The 21372-nt window shown below is 38.1% G+C and overlaps 5 protein-coding genes and 2 pseudogenes across 5 annotated transcripts; all 7 read right to left on the minus strand.

Moving 5' to 3' along the window:
• Positions 1–30: 30 nt before the first annotated feature.
• Positions 31–1291, minus strand: LOC6625573 (uncharacterized). Its single transcript, XM_002049562.4, has 5 exons — positions 1134–1291; positions 1051–1074; positions 814–909; positions 680–754; positions 31–260 (listed from the first exon to the last, which is right to left on the minus strand). Exons 1-5 carry the CDS (start codon positions 1236–1238, stop codon positions 165–167), a joined length of 396 nt encoding a protein of 131 aa, XP_002049598.1. The 5' UTR covers positions 1239–1291; the 3' UTR covers positions 31–164.
• A 12688-nt stretch (positions 1292–13979) lies between these two features.
• On the minus strand, positions 13980–14506 carry LOC6625572 (gram-negative bacteria-binding protein 3). The gene has a single exon (XM_002049561.4). It carries the CDS (start codon positions 14473–14475, stop codon positions 14101–14103), a length of 375 nt encoding a protein of 124 aa, XP_002049597.1. The 5' UTR covers positions 14476–14506; the 3' UTR covers positions 13980–14100.
• A 1246-nt stretch (positions 14507–15752) lies between these two features.
• Positions 15753–16439, minus strand: Cpr57A (Cuticular protein 57A). The gene is given in 7 exon segments (XM_070210736.1): positions 15753–15813; positions 15815–15933; positions 16061–16072; positions 16074–16248; positions 16250–16308; positions 16310–16333; positions 16335–16439. Coding segments are annotated over 7 exon segments (555 nt in total).
• Positions 16440–17058: 619 nt separating this feature from the next.
• LOC6625570 (trypsin alpha-like) lies at positions 17059–18804 on the minus strand (annotated as a pseudogene).
• On the minus strand, positions 18739–19305 carry BORCS7 (BLOC-1 related complex subunit 7). The gene is given in 3 exon segments (XM_070210734.1): positions 18739–18918; positions 18920–18978; positions 19036–19305. Coding segments are annotated over 3 exon segments (315 nt in total). The 5' UTR covers positions 19174–19305; the 3' UTR covers positions 18739–18800.
• Positions 19306–19489: 184 nt separating this feature from the next.
• On the minus strand, positions 19490–20072 carry LOC6625962 (lysozyme P-like). The gene has a single exon (XM_002049557.3). It carries the CDS (start codon positions 20006–20008, stop codon positions 19550–19552), a length of 459 nt encoding a protein of 152 aa, XP_002049593.1. The 5' UTR covers positions 20009–20072; the 3' UTR covers positions 19490–19549.
• A 450-nt stretch (positions 20073–20522) lies between these two features.
• LOC116652302 (major facilitator superfamily domain-containing protein 6-B-like) lies at positions 20523–21368 on the minus strand (annotated as a pseudogene).
• Between the last annotated feature and the right edge of the window lie 4 nt (positions 21369–21372).

Below are 21372 nucleotides of genomic sequence, written 5' to 3' on the forward strand. Positions count from 1 at the left end.
GTCTATAAATCAGCAAGGCGATTTGGTAAATGTTTTTTTGGAATGCTTGAAACATAATTTATTTTAAGGCTAATTCCTTATTGTTGCCGTGGTTCCCTAACCCCTACGCAAGCGCCTTACTATATGATATATGTATGCAAATAATATTTAGGTATTCCTTATCCTTAAACTGGTGGTGCTGGTAAACCCACGGGTGGTGCTGGCACTCCATCAGGCGGTGCTGGCATTCCCTCAGGTGGTGATGGCATCTGGCGGCGTTGCTGTTGAGCCAGAAATCATAAATAATGTGCAATTAGTAAAGTAAGTTAACTCTTTGATGATGTTGCATAGTCTCTAATTTGAGTCTCTTAAAACTATGCCAAACAAGTTCAAAAAATATTTTCCCTACATGACAAATGAGCTCGCTAAGGCTGCTGGTATTGAGAAAGTCTTATAACAATTTTGTTCTTCTTGATAATGGTTCCATTAACATCCACATAAGTTCTGCCTTAGTTTTGACTACAATATTTGACTACAATATTTTGCTGGTGGTAAGGGAATACCAGCTGGTAGCTGGCCAATGAATGGGTAACCTTATTGTTGCCAGAATACAGAAGAATGAATACAGATCAAATGGGAACTAACTAGTTAATAAAGATAGGAAAAGCTACAAGTAAAAGTATTGGAATATTTTACTTACCCTGAGATGTGATGGTGGTTCTTCGTTAGTCACCTGCGTTGGTTCGTTGTTCAAGTTCATGATATTGCGACGGGGCTGTTAGCATATGGACAGATTTCAGGTGTAATACTCTATAGTTATATCTGATAGCTTACTCTCAAATGTGGTGGGGGTGGTGGCGGATGTTCGTTGTTGACATAAGCCGATACGCTCTCGAGTCCCTTTTTATGAGTGTGGACATGGCGCCGTGCCTAGAATTAGTAGGCATTGGCAAAATCGCATAAGTAATTTCTTCCGCCGCATCAATTGCTCTTCATTAATGCTTAATTGGCGACGCGTCATGGGGCAGAGAGATTTTAACTTTTGTGCCATTTATTACACAACAGACTTACCCTGACAAAGAGGCGTACGGGCTCCTGTAGCAAATACTTATTTAGAATATTTGTAATAGTGCAGCAAGTATTATGTCGCTTACCTCCAAGCCCTTTGTAGAGCCACCGCCACCGCCACCACGTCCGTCCACGCCGAACAATGTCAAAGCCACCACGTAAACAACCAAAACAACGCAAAATAGCTTCATTTTCGTTCCGTCACGTCGCGTTCAATATTTTGGGAATGGGAGAAACTGTGACTTCTCGCCGCTGGCCAGCAGTTAGCTGTGCAGCTTCTTATATACGTTCTACCCCCATGGGTATTTCGATTTTAATTGGCTTGTTAAACGTTATCCGAAATCTTGTAAAATGTCAGCTTGCCAAGTAATTGTCGATACGTATCGCACAGGGGCAACAATTTAATTGTTTATTAAATCCCAGTTATTAGCAGCTGCCAAATGACATAAAGCAAGATGTATCCTCAAGATACATCTGCATTAACATCAAAAGGGCGGCATTTAAAATGAGAGTGTGTTTCGGTGAGCTATTGTGATATTATGCTGACCAAGCCAATTTGCCAGCTACTCTTAAAATATACACAAATTGAAAAATTAATATAGATTCAAGGACTTTAAATGATTTGTGCGTAGCCAACATTTTGAAAGAGAACCCCATTTATATAACCGACAATTCAGGTATTAAATCCATTTTATATTTTATATTTCTTGAATAAACTTATTTTAAACGTTGCTCTACCCTTGTAGAAGGTGCTTCAACTTTCTGCAAAATAACATATATTTTAAATAATAATATAATAAAATATATTTTAAATATGTAAAATAAAAGAGAATTAAAAAATTGTATCAAAAGAGTGAGGTTTTATACACGGTTGACTTAACATAGTGTAATTAATGAACTAGATCAGATCAGTTAATAGTGGATTGGCTAAAATATACATATGTTATATATGTTTGTTGGTTATAATACGCCCTGTTGCCAAAGTTCACCACCATGTCAATTGCAGCCCTGGCACTTGAAAACTGTGCGCAAGTTATGGGGCTCTTTTCATGGTCTTCTTCTTCTTCATATCCGGCACTAAACACGCCGGAATGAGTCCACGTCCACGTTTACCAGAGCTTTGCATAATTTTGAAATTATAACACGCTTTGATGCTGACGTGCCGAAAGGCGTAGGGCGCAAAATGCGTGTTTCTGTCGCCGTCTTTGTCTCTGGCTCAGTCTCTCGTTGTCAACCAAGTCAAATAGAGGTGCAGGCGACAAAAACGAAATTGTTGAAAAAGTTTACAAAATAAATAAGCGCACTTTTTTCTCATTTCCGTTGCTTACTTTGACGTGTTTAGTTTTTGATGTGCACATTCGCGCACACAGCAACAACAACAATAACAGGAACAAAGGTTCCAACAGTAAAGGCAGATGATTAAATTCGTCGCCAGTGTGGACAACGCCGTTGGTTCTAGCGGTGCCTCTCTATATGGGTTGCTCGTTGTCTGCATCTTAGAAGCACCCGCTCTTTGGCTTCACTGCTATTTTTGTCGCGCTCTCTCTTTCTCTCTCTCTCTCTCTCTCTGCCACTCTCCTTCGGGCTTCCTTTCTGTCTCTGTGTGTAAACTTTTCTCATTAGAAAACTTTTACTATTTCCGCTACTCAACGCCAAACGCAAACAACAAACAAACAGCAGCAGCGGCAAACAACAAAAAAAAAAAGCATAATATAAAATAAAATGAAAATAAAAATAAAAATTAAATGAAACATAAAATAAAAATAAGAAAAAAATAAACAAGAAAAATGAGTATCCTGGGCACGCAGCAGCTCAAATACCCTTTGTACACACAAAAGCGTTATGTCCAACCGATTTTTCCTATAGGTGCGATAGAATAAAGTAGCCCTACTGTAAGCTCTGACAAGATATCTTTGAAAAACGTGATCGTCTGGACAAAAGTTCATTTTTATACGATTTTTTCTATTGAGCTTTTTGATAAAGAAGTCCAATACACATACACGAGTTGTAGGGAGCTAGATAAAACTCCTAAATACCAAGATTGGTCAACATAATTATTTAAAGCAAACACATTTAAAAACTTAAGAAGAATATAGATAACTACATGATATGGGAAGAGTCCTAATAACATAAATGCTTTACTCTTTCTGCGTATGTTGCATAATGTATGACAAATTTAAAATATCCTTTAGCAAGGGGAAACACATAAAAAATCGTTTAGCGAACAAAAGGAAATGTGTTGCAAATAAAATTTCGGTGTGCGTAAGTGCCCGAATTGACATTGTTCCAGTGCATACATAAGCTATTTAAAATGTGGCAGCTGCGCTGTTGCACAATTGCAGCAATTTGCAACAGGCGCAACACAAAGGACTCTGCGAGCCTGTGAATTTGCTTTATTTAATTCTAGCAAAAGCAGATGGAATATGTCAAAGTCGCTGTTTGAAAATCAATAAATCAGCGTTTACCGTTTTACCTTTACCTCAGTCTCAATTCAATCAGATTTTGTTATTTGATTTTGCCAGACTCTGCGCCTTCCTGTTTCCTGTGACTTGCAGTGCGCATTTCCTATAAGTGCCTCGCATTTGCTCTAATTTGATTTTGAGCGGCAACTTCTTATGCGATTCGCTTCCATTGCCTGTCAGTGCCTTAAAATGTGCCAATTTTCAGTTGTGTTTATTGATTTAAGTCGACTGAAAGATGACTGATATTTCTGTGTATGTATAATTAGATTGCACCGTGCGCCCAACCTAATTCGTGTACCATCTATCAAAAAAAAAAAAAACAATACAAATAAAGAAGTACAACTTTCAGGCACAAATACTTTAAAGTGTACTCACTAACATCTTTTTGACTAGAGACTTTTAACAAAAGCGACATCGAAGATTTTATACCCTTTTAAACTTTTGCCATGCAGCTCTGCATATATTGCAAAATAATAGTGCTATAAAAAGATTTGGGTAATATGTGCTATATGCATATAGAAATTTTAAAATGCCTAGTTTAATCTAAATAAGAATAGTTGAGTGCAAAAATGAAAACGTATAAAAATTATAGTGCATTGCATCGCACTCGTTCATTGTCCAGAAGTATCAAACAGGTGACCATCCAAATTTTCAAATAGAAATAGAATTTTCCGATTGTACGCTCGATATTTTGGGATAGATCCGTAGAGAAGTTCATTATTAGTCAGAATTTCTAAAAGGATCACTCTGGCTTTCTAAATTATGAAAATATATATTTCAGCGATATGCCACGCCCTCAGCTATATAATCGTAACACTTTATCTGTCGCCGGAATGGCGTTGGAAGAGCAGACGGACATTGCAGAAATCCAATATACTCTTCCAAACGATCATTCTTTATCGATCGTGTTATTATTTCTTACTATCGCTACCCATAGGCGAAAAGCTTTCATAACCCTCTGAGGAGTTGGGTCAAAAGTGGGCTACTATTATTGTACTTGTATATTCAAATAAGATGAAATGGCTTATCGTCGGTAAATCTTGAGACTTACTCTCAGCGTTGTGCATTCATCTTTCGCCACAAAACAACGACAATGTATCAAAAGTGGTACGCAATCTTAGAAAAAACCATAAAATTGGGTAGCTTAAATGATCGAATTTACAATATCAATTATAATTATATATAATATAATTCCGAAATGCCAGATTTTAGCAAAATCTCATCAGTTTATCAATAAATTGCGGGGGCTCTCAATTTGTATGCAATTTTTGTGCAACTGAAATGCACTCGGAACGGGGCACCCATTTCGTTTATAATGGATATACAACGTACTCGTAGAAATATATACGAAATGCAATTACAGCACGCTCCATTAGCAGCCCGAAGAGTACCATTAAATGCGCGCCATAGGCATTACTAGGCATTACGGCCGGGCTGCCAATTGGCAAAGTGGCTGCCAGTCAGCCAGGCGGTTAATTCTCAGCACTTTGGTTGGGCTAAACATAAACCAGGGAATTCGCAGCGGCCTTTTGCATTGGTGTCCAGCAATTGAAATGTGTTTTAGTTGTCACTACTAAATACCACCCACCCACTCCCCTCCCCTCCCCTCCCCCACTCCCTTCCATCCATGCCACACTCCACACTCCTAACTCAGACTGAATTCGGTAATAAGTAAGTTCAATAGCGTCAAGACTCTGGTGGGCAACGTCACGTGTCTGGCAAACGGATTGCCCAGAAAGCCTCACGAACCGGATAATGATCAACGAACTGTATACGTTTCCGCAATCGTAGTCAAATCGACAAACATGCACACCGAATGCAACGGCTTCTGATGCTGATGCTGATGCGGATGCGGATGCGAATGCTGATGCTGCTGTCGTTCGGGGAATAGGAATGAGAATGAAAACGAGAATGCGAATGCGAATGCGAAAGGGTGGGGTCATGGGCTTAAGGTTGGTATCGAAGCCAAGGAGCTGTTGCCCAAGCAACTTATGCCGCTCAACTGGCAGAACCCCTTCCACCACCACCCGTCCCCCACAGCGAAGACTCTGGTGTAAACACCCCTCGCTCGAATGTTTTGCATTATTGATAAACTGCTCGGTCGTCTCCATCGTCTGCGTGGCAAGAAATAAAGCAGCGCCAAAGAATATTTATGACACTTGCCATGCTCCAACAAACTGTGTAAAAAATATGTATATAATTAAGTTTTACACGTTAGGTTACTATAAAAAAATATATTTCAATTTATTATTTTCACTTAACGGCTACTTTTGTTGAGTACATTCAGATTTGCTTCCCGAATATGAACTGATTTATCTAACTGTTGCGGTCGCTTAGCAAACTTCGCTTTGAGAGAGTTTGAGTCAAAATTGAGTGAAGTTTGAGCTGCGTCAGCAATTATGCGTGGGATAGTACTCTGATGGGAACATTGACAGTGGCGTGATATTTAGGGTGAATTGTTTATGTCTACCAAAGGGGGACAGTTTGATCTTGACCAATGTCGATGTTATCACCAGGCTCTTTGTTTACAATATTAGAAATGTTTATAATTGTGCTTATGCTTATGTGCTAAGTTATGTTAAAGGGTGGGTGCGACTATGGATATGTCACTCCCCCAACCATTAGAAAAGTGCCTGTCCTCAGGTGTTTAAGTTTGGATATAGTGTAACATTTTCTTCTTTTAGAATTGGTATATCTCCTATTATTGTAGGTGTTTCTTCTACTTTGGGTTTTTTATATTTTATAATTAATTTCTTAGGTATGCTTTTGAACTTATATGTCAAATACAGTGTTAAACTTATTAATATGATTACAAATATGGTTATTGTAATTATCTGGAATACATTGTTAAATTTTGTATGTGCATTTATAATTTGTTTCGTTTGTACAAACGAAAGTGGTTCTAATTTTATAACATCATTGCTTACGTAAATGCTTTGAGTATAATCTAACATATTGTTTGAAATTGAAATTTCATTAATTTGCAATGAACAATTAAAGATTTTTATTATATTGTTTCCTTCTATTGTTATTTCGTTATTTATACAATTATGGTTTAATATAGTTTTTGGTAAATTCCAAGTTAAAATTATATTTGGTTCTATGTAGTTGATTTGAAAATTTTGCAAAATTTTAGTATAACTACATTCTGATGTTATTTGGTTTAAAATTCCTGTTAAACATTCATTATTAATTAATTTTTTTGTTTCTCTGCTATAAACTTTTTTATCTTGGGTAAAATATTTTTCATGAGCTATTTCTGTCAAAATATTATTATTTTCATCCGGGTATGGAATTATTTCGAATACCGGGCTTTTTATTATTTCTCGAGGAATATGGGATATTATCAGTATTTCGTTTGTATCTGATTTAAACCAAGTGGAAGTTTTTGTATTCAACAATTTCTCAGAATTAACATGCAACAAATAGTCATGTTTTAGTAATTTTGGGTTAAAAATTCCTAATCTTGTGAGCTGCATTCCCATCTCAATGTCTTCTATATATTCTGTAAAGTGTTGTAAGTTAAATATAAGGATATCTAATTTCTTTCCTTTTTGTTTCTCTTGATCTAGTTCGTTCATGATTTCTATTCCTTTGTTTATAGCTTCTATTATGTAATTTAATTCGTTAACCTGAACGCTGTTTTCTGCTAAGTTGCTTATTTTTTGTTCAATTTCTGCTTTGTCTTCTTGATTTAATGTTCCAAATAAGTATTTATATGCTGTTCCTACTATGTTAACTAAACCTCTTTTGCTACGTTTGGCTATTTTTAAGCCGTTTATTTCTCTGTTTAATTTCTCTACTAGGTATTCGATTTGTATAAGGTTATTGAATTCTTTACTTTGTTCAATTAAATTGTTAAAAGTTTCTTCGGTTTTTGTTATATTAACCGTTAAACAGTGGAATTCGTAATCTGTCGGAATGTCTATGGTTCCTGTTTTAAATATGAGATATCCGTTATGGGCTTTGATAGGATTAATTTCAATACTCTGTGCATTTATATGGTTTACAGTTATTGATAGTAATATTATAATAATTAATTTAAGCTGGTGCTTGTATGTTTTGATCGCTGTCTGTTGTTGACCTGTAATTGTTATATTTGCTTTGATTAGTCTTCTTTTTCTTTTTGAATTTGGTTTTGTAATGTGTTATTTTCCTGCCTCTGTTAGTTTCCTCAAAATGTTTGTCGTCGATTTGTCTTAGTTCTCCTGTTTTCTTGAACGGGGTTGTCGTCTTTGATTTAACTAACGGTGAGTGTTTGTATCTAGTGTCAATTTCATAATTTGTTCGTTTTTTGTTGAGGTTATTTATTAGTTTTTCTTTATTAGCTTGAGTGTCATACTCTGGTGTACCTGCATATATGAATATGTCCGCTGGTGTTCTGTTAGTCGTTTTGTGCTTTGTTTTATGATTGTACGTGTAGAGTATAGTTTCAAATTTTGTAAGTTTATTTTCGACGTCTGAGTCGCTGTTAATGATTCTTAGTTTTTCGTTAACTGTCTTATGAAATCGTTCTACGTCGGATATACCATTTTTACTAGTGGTTATATTAATATTTACTGCTTCTGATTTTAGCCATAATTGTAAAGCTGTACACATAAAAGCTGAGTCTTTGTCTGCCTTTATTTCGATGGGTTTACCCATTTGGTTGAACACTTGTAATATAGCTCGTTTGGTTTCTAGCCAGTCTCTACTTTTTATTTCTATTAATGATGCAAATTTTGAATAGATATCAATGCAAGATAAAAATTGTTTATCTCCTACTATGTAAAAATCCATTACATATTTTTTCTCGGATATTAGCGATTTCCGGAGTTATTTCGAAAGTTAATTTTGTATCTCTGTGTTCTGTTTTTGCGATGTTGCAAATCTCACATTCATTTATTAGATTTTGAATTAAATTTTGATAATCTGGGAAATAGTGGGTTTCTTTGAACCAATTGATAGTTTTTTCAATTCCTGGGTGTAATAATTCTTTGTGCTTTTTTAATATTAATTCTTTGAATTCTGCGTATGTTTGAAGGTCTATTAATTTTGTACTAGTTTTCATTGCCTTTGTTGAATTATTCGGACTTATTATTTCTAAGTAGGCTTCTTGAAAAATTGGAAAATCTGCTTCGTTGTGGAAGTATAGCACACTTTTCTTTGTGCATAAGTATTCTTTTATTAATTCTTTGGCATGCGTATTAGTCATGTCTTTGTACGTAATTTTTATGTTGGTTTTGTGAAAGTAATTCGTAACTTTTGTTTCGTTCTCGGTTCCTTTTTCAAATTCTATTTGTCGATTATAATAATTAAGTGGTCTTTCTGTGATTTGTAAATGGTTACTGTTGTCTTCTTGAGCACTATGTATTGTTGCTCTTGTGCTAATTGTATCTTCGCCTAAGAAGTTTTCGTTTAATTGAATTCTGGACAGAGCATCTGCCACATAATTTTCTTTTCCTGGGACGTATTTAATTTGGAAATCAAACTCATTTAGCTTGATCTTCCACCTTTGTAATTTCATGTTAGGTTCTTTCATATTATTTAACCAGACGAGTGGTCTGTGATCACTAAGGATTTGAAATTGTCGACCAAAAAGATAGGACCTAAAGTATTTAGTGGCCCAAACGATTGCTAATAATTCTTTTTCAATCGTTGAATAATTTAACTCATGCTCGTTGAGAGTTCTACTTGCATAGCATATAGGCTTATGCTCTTGCGAAAGGACGGCCCCTATTGCCATATTACTTGCGTCTGTAGTTAATGAAAATGGTTTTTCGAAGTTAGGGTATATTAAAATTGGGTCGGATGTTATGAGTACTTTTAGCTTTTCAAACGCTAGTTCGTAGTCTCTGTCTTTTATATTGATTTTTGCTCCCTTTTTTAATTTAAGTGTTAATGGTTTTACTATATTAGCGAAATTTGGTATAAATTTCCTATAGAAACCACATAATCCTAGAAATGATTTAATTTCTTTTGGGGTTTTTGGAATTGGGAATTTGACAATTGCTTGTATCTTGTTGGGATTTGGTTTTATACCCTCAGTTGTGATGATGTGACCGAGAAATTCAGTTTCTTTTCTCATAAACTCGCATTTATCCAACTGTAGTTTTAAGTTAGCTTCTCTAAGCTTCTTAAATACCTTTTGTAGCGACAAAATGTGTTCCTCCAATGAAGTGGAAAAAATAATAATGTCGTCTAAGTAGACCAGACAATCTTTAAAAATTAAATCTTCTAAGAGATTGTTCATACAACGTTGGAACGTTGCAGGTGCATTCTTAAGACCAAATGGCATGCGAGTGTACTCGTAATGGCCATGTTTAGTCGAAAATGCGGTCTTGGGTATTGAACCAGGATCCATTTGGATTTGGTGAAAGCCTTTGGCTAGATCAATGGTTGTGAAATATTGACATTTTCCAAGTTTGTCTAATATTTCATCCATGATCGGGATAGGGTATTTATCATTAATAGTTAGTTCATTGAGATTGCGGTAATCTATGACTAACCGGAATTTTTGCTTTCCAGATGCATCGTTTTTCTTTGGAACGATTATTACTGGTGAGCAGTAAGGGGATTTGGATTTACGTATGATATTTTGTTTTATCATATCGCTTATTTGTTTATTTACTTCCTCATCGTATATTTGAGGATATTTGTATGGACGCTTGTAAATTGGGTCCTCATGTTTTGTTAGAATTTTGTGTTTAATTGTACTAGTGAAAGTCAAATTGTCACCTTCATGGTACTGGATATCACGAAATTCATGTAAAACTTTTTTATTTTTTCTTTTTCTTCTGAGTTTAGGTGTTCTAGCCTAAACTCATTGTTTTCTATTAATTCATTATTTATAGCGAAGTTAAATGGTCTGTCCTCTGTTGAGGGTGGATCAAGGCACTCTTGTGCGGTCATGTCCTCTTCGACCTCTTCGTCGTTATATCTAAAACAAAAGTTAAATTCTCCTAAGGTTACGGATCCTTGTGCATAGTCTATTTTTGCTTGACATGCCTCAAGGTATTCTCTCCCAATCAGAACATCATAATGCTCTGAGAAGTCGTGAATATAGAATTTTTGTTTGCTCGGACAAATTTTGCTTGCTCCTAATCGTATACTTTGTTTTAATTCAATAACACCATTTATGGTGTGAACCTTTAATGTTTCGTTGTAAACTGGAAAATTTAAGCGGTTAGTTTTCATTAGATTAATGGTTGAACCTGTGTCGATGACACATTTTAGAACTTCGTCATTCATAATCAATTTTATGAATGGATTTCTTCTGTTTGTTCCGAGGCTTGCTGATGAAAATTTTCGGATGTATCCATTTTCATCTGCCCACTGTTACTATCTCTTTGACGTTTAGTCGGAGGGTTTGGTGCATTCAAGCGTGAATGGGACTGATTTTGGTAGTTTAAGGGATTTTGGTATCTACCTTGACTTAATTTCTGTTGGAACTCGTGGTGAGCTTTCTGATTGTCTTCGGACTTATTATGCTGTTTATTTTGTGCGTGATAACTCTGATTCGTGTTGGAATAGCCACTTGAAATGGTGGTTGGGTTAGCATTTTGCTGATAATTTCCCATGTTCCTACGATTGTTATTTGGATTTCCCTGAACATTATTATTTTTAGGTTTTTCAGTAACGCTATTTTCATATAATCCCTCTCTTTGAGCTACTTGCTTTAGTTTTTGTGTCGACGTAATGTCGTGTCTGGCTAACATCATGAAAAGCCTATCTGGTAATTTTTTTGTAATAACATCTTTGATTGTGTTATTCATAGCATTTGTATAAAGGGTTGTATTGCTAGGTATATTTTCTAGTGCTAACTTATTTAATATAACAAAAGATTTATTCTCGAGCTCCTCGATGAACTTACGGACGTTTCCTTGGTAATTCGTGTTGTATAAGCGTCGAAGGAGTTCTTCAAATGGTGTCTGCACTTTGTATTCTTCAATCAATGCGTTTCTCAGCTCCTGCCAAGTGTTGGCTGCTGTCCTTTGTGATATTCTCTGAGCATCTCCTGTGACTTGCAATTCGATGGCTCCGTATAAGATGCTATGTTGTCTAACATCTCGGGTTGGATACAGGTGTAGGATGTAATCTATCCTTTTAATGAAGGCGTTTAGTTGATCCGTTGATCCGTCAAAGCTTGGCACCTGTCTAAGTTGTGAAAGGGCCTGGTTGAGGTGTTGTTCTGATAATTCCATTGTCATCTTGGTGTAATACACTTTTTTTTGAATAGTTTTGAGTTTGTAGGTTTGAACTTTATTGTTCTTTGATTTTGCACTTTTATTTTAGGTTAAAGTTTGTGATGGATTATTGGTTAAATGTTTTTTTTTTTGTGTGTGTGTCTTAAAAAGACTCAGTAATAACGTATTGCAGGGATCAAACGATATGCAAATCCAGTCGTTATTAACTGTAGTAGCTTTATTGCCCAAAGGGTCAATATTATTAAGCTACTAATGACCCGAAGGTTCTTGTGCGGATACGTATTCGAGAAAATTTTTATTACACTCCGACAACACTTTCGGTCGCGATTGTGCGTTAGATCTGGGAATTAATTATCCTTTAGCGATCTTTAATTTTCCCGACGTATCCTACCGGCTGCGCCAATTAAGTTTTACACGTTAGGTTACTATAAAAAAATATATTTCAATTTATTATTTTCACTTAACGGCTACTTTTGTTGAGTACATTCAGATTTGCTTCCCGAATATGAACTGATTTATCTAACTGTTGCGGTCGCTTAGCAAACTTCGCTTTGAGAGAGTTTGAGTCAAAATTGAGTGAAGTTTGAGCTGCGTCAGCAATTATGCGTGGGATAGTACTCTGATGGGAACATTGACAGTGGCGTGATATTTAGGGTGAATTGTTTATGTCTACCAAAGGGGGACAGTTTGATCTTGACCAATGTCGATGTTATCACCAGGCTCTTTGTTTACAATATTAGAAATGTTTATAATTGTGCTTATGCTTATGTGCTAAGTTATGTTAAAGGGTGGGTGCGACTATGGATATGTCACTATATATATGTGTGTGTTTGCAGACGGGCACGCCCCAAAAGCGAAACGTGTCAGGCATTAAGCGCCTGAACGTGTGTAGCAGCCCTTTATTACCCTAACCGAAGGGTTGTCTGAGCAAATTCACGAGCTCCGAATCTTACCTATGTTTATCTCTTTCGTCTTAGACATAATGAGGATATTTAATAAAAAAAATAATTAGATAAAATTAAAACAAAAGTATTATTTATATGACTTGGTAGAAAGATCCAGTCCCAAGACGTAAGACAAATTTTCGCCACAAGTAATCAAAGTAAAATGAAATAAAATCATGAACAAAAATAAAACTAAATATCTTTTATTATATTTAATACCATTTAACGTGAAGAAATTATAAATTTGACGATAAATGATAAATCTTAAATCGAAAGGGTATTCTACCACGGCAAATAAATACTATCTTGCTACAAGGACAAGCAACATTTGTTGCACTTTTGGCAATTGGTGTAAGGCAAAACGCAGGGGCATTGAAGCGTTTAACGCAATGCACAAAAGTGCAGAAATTATAAAAGTAGTGCTAGATGCAGACGCAGACTGTAGACCTGTAGCTGTCCAAAAAGAATTTGCCAGACCAATTTAGTGCGGCTGACGAATGCGCCACAGTGAGTGCAAAAAATGTGTTCACATTGCGTTGTAATTGCATTTGCTTTGTTGTAGCATAGAACCAACAAAAAAAGAAGAGGAACAATTTGGAGAAAGAAGCACAAAGAGTCCAAGGACGACCAAAAAAAAAAAGGTGAACATGGGCGTGGCAAAGGGCGTGGCCGTTGCGTTTGTCTGGATACGCACACGTCACGTAGTGCAGTTGCCACAACTAAAACTTCATCAATTTGCCCTGTGAATCCTTGGCAAGTTTGCGCTGTCTGAGCTGATGGTTTGTGGGTCGTCGAGTTGGTGGCTCGTCGGGCTGGTGGATCGGTGGGTGGAGCAGCCCCTTCGCACACGTGTGACCATTAATGGAATGCGATTTATTCATGATTAATTACAGCGTTTAAAAGAGCATAAATATGCACTGCAATTTTATTAACAAAAATAATTAAATGAATCACACGAAACGAGTCTGGATGCATAATAAATGCATTTTCATTAAAGCATTTGCTTTATATATTGAAATATCAGTTGACTTAATTGCATTATACATGACATTTCCCATATGCAGACTGCGAGAAGCACTATCGGATTCCGTATTTATCATAACAATTCGAATTTTATTCAGAATCATTTAAGTACGCCAAATTAATACAATTACTAGACATACATATCAATTGTTCCAAGAACAAGTCAGTTTTAAAGGAAGGCAGTTGCGAGTACTTGTACAAGGAAATACCCTGTAAAATATACCAAATAAGCAGGGCACAGTCAAGCGAAAAGCCTGTTCTTCTATATATTATGTAACGTATATTTAAGAGAATAGCCTATATAAACCAATTCTACGTTCTATGTCTACTCGTAATGTATTCATATAAGTTAATTAAAGACAGGTTTTTTAATTGACACACAATGGAAATTAGCCATTCACGTTATAGACTTCGATTTCGTGCTTATTTCAAGCTGTCTTAGGATTTCCCACTTTGCGTATACTCGGTGACCACATACGCGCCATCATCCTCGCGATAGCCCAGTCCATTATAGACGACAAAGGTCCAATAGTACAGGGTGTCGCCTATATTCAAAACGGTTTCCCGATCACGGAATGTCCAGCGTCCCTTTTTCGCACTGGGTATGTCGCGCGCCCATGTGCCAGCTTCCAATCCATCAAAATCCTCGTTTAGCTTGCCATGGAAGGCGAACAATGTAATGCCCTCCTCGTGCGGTATGGAAACCTCAAATCCCTTGGGATAGAACACTCGCACTTGGGCGCTTGGCACCTTGTACGCCGCGCACAGCACGACGGCTGTCAGAATGAAGGCGCAGTTTAAAGCTAAACGCATCTCGTATTTCCCTGAGAGCGCGTTTCGAAATGCGAAATTAAAGCTCGAGTTAAGCTGATTATATGAAATGGGAGAGCTTTCGCTTATCAGACAATAGCAAGCCAGACAAAGCAGCACCAGCTGATAAAGTGAGATTCAAAGTCTCTCGGCTTAATGCTTATATTTTTTCTTTCACTTAACTACAAAATTTGGATTTTCTTAACAATAAGCCGTTACGAATTACGTATGAGCCATAAAATAAACCACCATTTACCAATGTTTGGCATCGGTTTTGTTGTATCAACTAAAATTAATCATTAATTATTTTACCCTTGCAGAGGGTATTGTCAGTTCTTCTCGAAATGTGTAACGCATAGAAGGAGACATCTCCGGCCCCATAAAGTACATATATATTCTTGATCAGCATCAACAGCCGAGTCAAAGAAACTTGATGTATGTCGAAACCGACTGAATCGAACCACTATATCATATATCTGCCATAGGAACGATCGGTCGAAGAGAAGACTCTTGTGTGAGAAACTTTTTTGTTTATCAAAATATCTTAAACATACTGGGTATTTACTATATTGAATGTATTAATATCATTACTGATGGTCAAATGGCTGTATTGCTCCTTGCACTGCTCCAATTCCTCACAGCGACGACACCATTTCTATGATTTATCTTTGAGAAGCAATTCCATATCGAGCTTGCTGTCATCTCCCAAGATATCTTTTAACAAGCACTTGCATTGAAATATATTCGAAATATCTTCAATAAGTGGTTTTCATGGCATGGCTTCTAGCTCCTCATTAGTTATTAAGCTTTTGGCATATTTCATTACCGCTGCCTATGCTGAACTGAAAGGAAAATAATAAATGAATGTCCGCTACATTCTATTTAAAACTTGCCAAAGACCAAATTATAGACGCTAAGAAGCACGGCTGCACACTCATGATGCTCGAAACACTGGCAATGATTTGACTAATGAATGGGAGTAAGAACATTAAGTTAATATAGAGTTTAATAACTAGATGTATAAAATCAGTTCAAAATTTGTTAAGAGTTGCACGCGAAACTTATACTATGCGCCGAATAACTAACAACTATTAACAATATTTTAAAAAATTATAATATACAAATAAAGATCTTTTAAAATTAAGAACCATGTTTGTAATATATTAAATATTTTGGAATTACCAACACTGTTTCTGCAGGTTTTGTGGCAATCGAATAAAAACTAACGGAAATATTTTCAAATCAATTGTTTATTGAACACACTTTAGAAACTTAGCAACTTATGGATGATATTGTCCATTGTCAATGTCGCCGGCTTCCGACTGAGCGGCAGTGCCAAACGTGCGCCTCCTGCTGGGCCCCAATAGCAGCATGCTCCGCTGCAATACGCTCATATGCGCTCAAATGTTTTTGGGTTGCATAATTGACGGCAGCGCTGCCATGGGGAGCAGCTGCGAGCGACTGCAAGTGGAATGGAAATATCAAATAAAATTGTGCACAATGTACAATTTGCAAGAGATTGGCTCGCGACGTGCAGGTAGCATTGAGACTCGCATTTAAAATTGATTCATCTCTCGGCCATACTCACCGCTTGGCCTGGTGGTGTGGCTGGCGTGCTCTTGCGCAATGCGATTATAGGCAGCAAAGTGCTTGCGCTTGGCCGCCTTGACGGCTTCGCTGTCCTCCAGCTGATGACTCAGCTGCGGATGGAAGCCATTCTCATCGGCCACGTACTGAACGGTGCGCACCTGATTCTTGGGATCCACATAGGAGAAGCGCCGCGTATACGCCCGAACCATCGGACACCTCTGTATGCTGGCGATCTACATGACCAGGGCGCACGTCCCGCCTGGTAGCTGAAACACATACGGATTAGCTGGCGCATGTGGGCTCTGGTGTGGTGGCCAGCTGCAGGTGCGACCACATCCGCGCGACTGGCGCCCAATGGCGCAACGACCTTGCAACATTCAACCGGAAATGTTGTTGTTATTTATGCGCTCAATAACTATCTTTGTCTATGGCTTACCAATATGAGGAAATTGCTTCATGCTGTCGGTTTTTTGTTTCTCTATTTTTTTTTTAAACGTGTGTCTGTTTGTTGAACTGCGTTGGGAAACTGAAAACCTGTAGCGAATTTTTGTGAGTCGTAGTCGTCGAAACCGAAAAAACTTGTCTGGCTCTCAGTGCTTTAGCTTCTCAGATTCGCTTTTTATATATACGCCAATCAAAGCTTTAAAGTCAAAACTTGTTTTGTTTTTTCTATTTTTTTTTTTTTCAATTTTGCATTCATAAACAAGACAATTCGACTTTAATGTTGAATTTAATGTCTTTTGTAATACCCCAGATAAGCAAGCTTTGCTGTTCTACGAAAAACACCCAAGTTCCTCTAATACTAGAATCTCTTAATGTCATATATTCTTAAAATTCGCAAGCTTGAAGTTGTGTGCTCAAATCTCTCTTGGAAATAGTTCATGATGAAACTTTTGCTTTCAACCAGAAAAAATTGACATTTTAGTGAGTTAAATAATTTTTGGAAGTAAAAAAACGATATTAAAATATAATACCAGTTATAGCAAAACATGAAACTAAACAGTTTTAATAATATATTTAAGAATTTAAATACCTAAAATAGTTGGTAACTTAGATAAAAAGGAATTATGCAATAAATATCGAAAATCAAACGAGCTTATTTTTGCTATTAACTTTACAAACAGGAATAAATACGCTTATCAAAACCACTTAAAACAAGTAAAAAGTATATTGCCGACGGATTCCTTGAACGAGTTGTAAATGAAAGCATTTCTATTAATAAGCCTAACGATACGAATTTTAATTTTAATCTGTCGGAAAGTGAAAATACTTGTCACATTTTATATCATATATTTAAGTAGATGCTTAAAGTTTTAGACAGACGGAACAAGTTTATCTCTGCTTAAGCATTTAGAAGCAGTAAAATATACTTAAAGATTTAAAACTATTGTTTCAGAATATTTAGTTTTTACATACTGTCTATATTATTTACCGAGCGGAAAATAATTTAATTCCGTGTTACTTTGTTTATTAAGAGAAGCTATTTATTTATGTACATACTTAAAAGCAAATAATTAAATTTCTTTGAAGATACTTGCTTTCAAAACTATTTTCCCTAATTGCATATGCAAAATTGTGCACATTAAGGCAAAAACTTAACATATAAAAATAAGACTAGGTCAGTGTCTTAACTGTCTGCAACAACCAGTCGCCATAAGCAGGGACAAACGTATAAACGCCCGGATACTGGGCATTTGCGCAGCCCAAGCCCCAGGATACAATGCCGAGCAGTTTGAAGCGACCAGCAATTCGAACTATCAACGGACCACCAGAATCGCCCATGCAGCTATCGCGATCTCCAAGTCCAGACTTGCTGCCTGCACAGAACATGGTGCTGGTTACGGTGCCGGCACCAAAATAGTTCCGAGTACAAATTTGGCGATCCAGCTGGACGATGACTGTGTAATGCAGGCGCGATGCAGTCGACATTTGCTCGACAGCTGTTTGAGCCCCAGCCGCTGACAAAGAGCTGCGCCTGTGCGGCCAAATTGTCCGTCGGCGCGACAAACTGAATAGGCTGTATGTCGAGACTATAGTTAAGCGGTTGCAGCTGCACCACAGCAATGTCGTTGTTCATGTGCGTGGGTAAGTTGAATTGCTCGTGGGGAATGATGCGACGAACACGCACGTAGCTGCCACCAGTTGACCACAGGGTAGAGCCAGCGCGTATGGCATAGAGTTGCGGCTCATTTGACTTCAGCACGCAATGAGCAGCGGTGAGCACAATGCTGGGCGCCAATATGGTGCCGCCGCAGATATGACGGGTGCCCATCTGTACTGAGACCTGATGCGGAAAGTGTGTGATTTTGTCTCCCAGCCACCCACAATGCGACCGTCCTGTGGACCAGGGCTGCCATGGGGCACCGTTAGCCTCTGCTTCTCTGTGCTGATCTCCTGGGCAGCGGCAAGTGTCAGCCAAGCGAATAGAAGCAGTTGAATGCGCTGCATGATGTGATGCTAAGGCTGACTTACGGATAACCGTGTGACTCTCGTTGCTGGCAACTTTTATAGGCTAACCACGCACAGATATCTTGGCGCTTATCGCAGTTTTGTGTTTGCCAGCGACACCAGATTTCACAGACGCCGTCAAGGGCTGCTCGCATGGCCCTCAGGGCGCTGCGATTAACCTTAGACGAGGTTGTGGCTAGGTATTTATGAAAATATATGAGCGATGTGTAACTGTCGAAATAATAGTGGGCGTGTAATGTCAACTAATGTCTAGGCTTTTGCTCTTCCAATCATCTTTCCATAGCCGTTACCTGCTCCTTGAGGTAATCCAAATGATTGACGCTATCTTCCATCACATCGTACTGATAACCCACATGCTGTAGGATGAGCGTCATCTTCTGCAGGTTGATTGCTGTAATCGGAAACCACATCCACTTGCGTGAAGTTCTTTAGCGTCTGATGCATAATCTGTGTAACACTTTATAGTTTAGCACATTTAATACAATTAATAATTTGTTTTCCCACCTCATTTGTCTTGGACCCTCGAACCACTTGCCTGGCCACAGACCCCAAGTTGTTTACATTAACGCCAACGCGAGCGCACAGACGCTTCTTGGAATCATCAAACAAGTGACGAGCACTGGAACTAGACGCGGATGCCATTTTAATTTGGGTTTTAACAATTTTTCTAAATTTTCACAAATTTTGCTGCGTAAACAATGCCGAGGCCAAGGTGAATATCTCACTGCTGTGTTGTGTAGCAGACAGCTTGCGCTCGTATACAGCACAGAGTTGCCAGATCCTACAGTCGACGTTTGTCAACACTATGAGTTTGAATGATTGATTTTTAAATCCTTGCAAAATCAGTTATTTTTATTACTTGCTTAGAAATTATATATATACATATATATTATTTTGCATGAACTCTTGATTTCTAATATTAGTTAATAAAAATAATATAATGAATAAATATAACAAGTTGATGCATCGATTTTTATTTAGCAGTTAATTTAATATCACATTTTATTGCTGTTTCGTTTTAGCCAAAATACCTGTGCTTTCGTCTAAAACAACGGTTTACTTTTGGCTTCGCACCTTGACAGCGGTTATTCCATGCCACCCAGGCGGAAAAGCCTTGCTGCTGCCTGATATATTTTGCGCAGGCAATGGAATACCTTATGTCATTGCTGAGCAACAGTCGACACGGTAAGCGACACAGATCTGTGGACGGTCGTCCATCCGATGGCTTGCACCAGTAGCGATCGTTAATCTGAAACAGTCCCCAGTCAACGGAGCCATCCACATTCGATGGATTAATAGCCTTTGTGTTGAACGAGCTCTCACCCTCGACCAGGCAGAGCCAATCCGGCAGCTCGTTGTAGGGCACACCATAGCGATAAAGCTGCCGCGCCAGGCTACATTTGTTCACTTGGCGAGCTTGGATCGTTCTCGTACTTAGAACGATAATAAGATACAGAATCGACAACGTTTTTGGCATCTTCCTGAAATGTGAACTGCCAGTGTTAAGCCAGGCTTATATAGTGTTTGGGACAACAAATTTTGAATAGCTGCCCAATCTACATTTTTTACAAGCGTCCACTTGAACAGCTCTCAAGTAGACCCACTTAAGCATAAATTAAGTACACTGTCCTACACAAGACTTGGCACTCTTTTCTCTCTCAATGCGCTTCAATTAATGTGCTGTGTAAGCCAAATTCAAATAACTTGTTGATTTGTTTTTTTCGCTGATATATGGAGTGGGAAATGCTCGACATTTGGCCGCGTTGTGGAATAATAAACGCATTCAGTTTCACTTTCAAAACCCGCCTCAGAATCTTTTGTACAATTCGATTTGTTTATTTATGGTTTGTTCGATACTATTCAACATTTGAATATGCCTCTTGAAAGTTGTCGGCGCCGCGTGTGTCCAAAATGAAGAGCACTTGTGCAAATAAACAATCGTAAATGTCATTCAACTTGGAAACAAGTTTTTAATTGGATATGCGTTAGAAAATGATATAAAAACGTGTCAACAGTACAAAAGGGAACTAGAACTAATATACGTTTGGCAGCTCATGGGTATTCATCGGCTTCAGTTCGTTTTCCGCCTGGCCCGCGGGCACTTGATATCCGCTTTTGGGCAAATATTGGCGTTTTCTGGACAACGGGCGCATCACAATGTGCGCCACGCAGGTGCAAATCGCAGCTATGGCAAAATACTTAAAGCTTTCACGTCCACCCAGACGCTTTAGCATAATACCCCCAATGAGCGAGCCAATGGAGAAGCCCAACCCATCGTCCATGCCCGCCCATGAGACCCTGTACAGTGGCTGAGGTGCCGGGTGGTGCCACTGCCGAAGCATAGGCAACAATGCAAGTGTAGCAGAGGGCATAGGTAACGCCCTGGAAGAACAGCTCCACGCCCACTAGATACCAGGGATTGGTATCCAGGATATGAGCGATAAGCGTACCGCATAAAAGAAGAAGCACATGCTCATGCAGTGCACATATCCAAGTTTCTTGATAATCTTACCGCTATAGAAAAAGAATGGCACCTCACCGGCCAGACACTCGGCAGCCACCACCAGCCCTTCGATAAGCTTAATGTCCGCCATGTAGCCCGTCTCAGCAGCTACCTCTTCCAAATGCCAGAACATAAAGTAAATGAAGGAGTCAATAATGCCGGCCATGGTGGCGAAAAACAGAAATGTGACAATCGGTGGCTGACGCACCAGCTCCCATACATCCTTCCATATGGACTCGGAGCCGCCCAGTTTGGGCAACTTCAGCTTGGACACGCTTAACAAATCCAGCACACTAAACACACCCATTATAATCAAAGCTGGCGTAAAGCTCTTGATA

The sequence above is a fragment of the Drosophila virilis genome, unplaced genomic scaffold, assembly GCF_030788295.1.
Source record: "Drosophila virilis strain 15010-1051.87 unplaced genomic scaffold, Dvir_AGI_RSII-ME tig00000011, whole genome shotgun sequence".
Lineage (NCBI taxonomy): Eukaryota > Metazoa > Arthropoda > Insecta > Diptera > Drosophilidae > Drosophila > Drosophila virilis.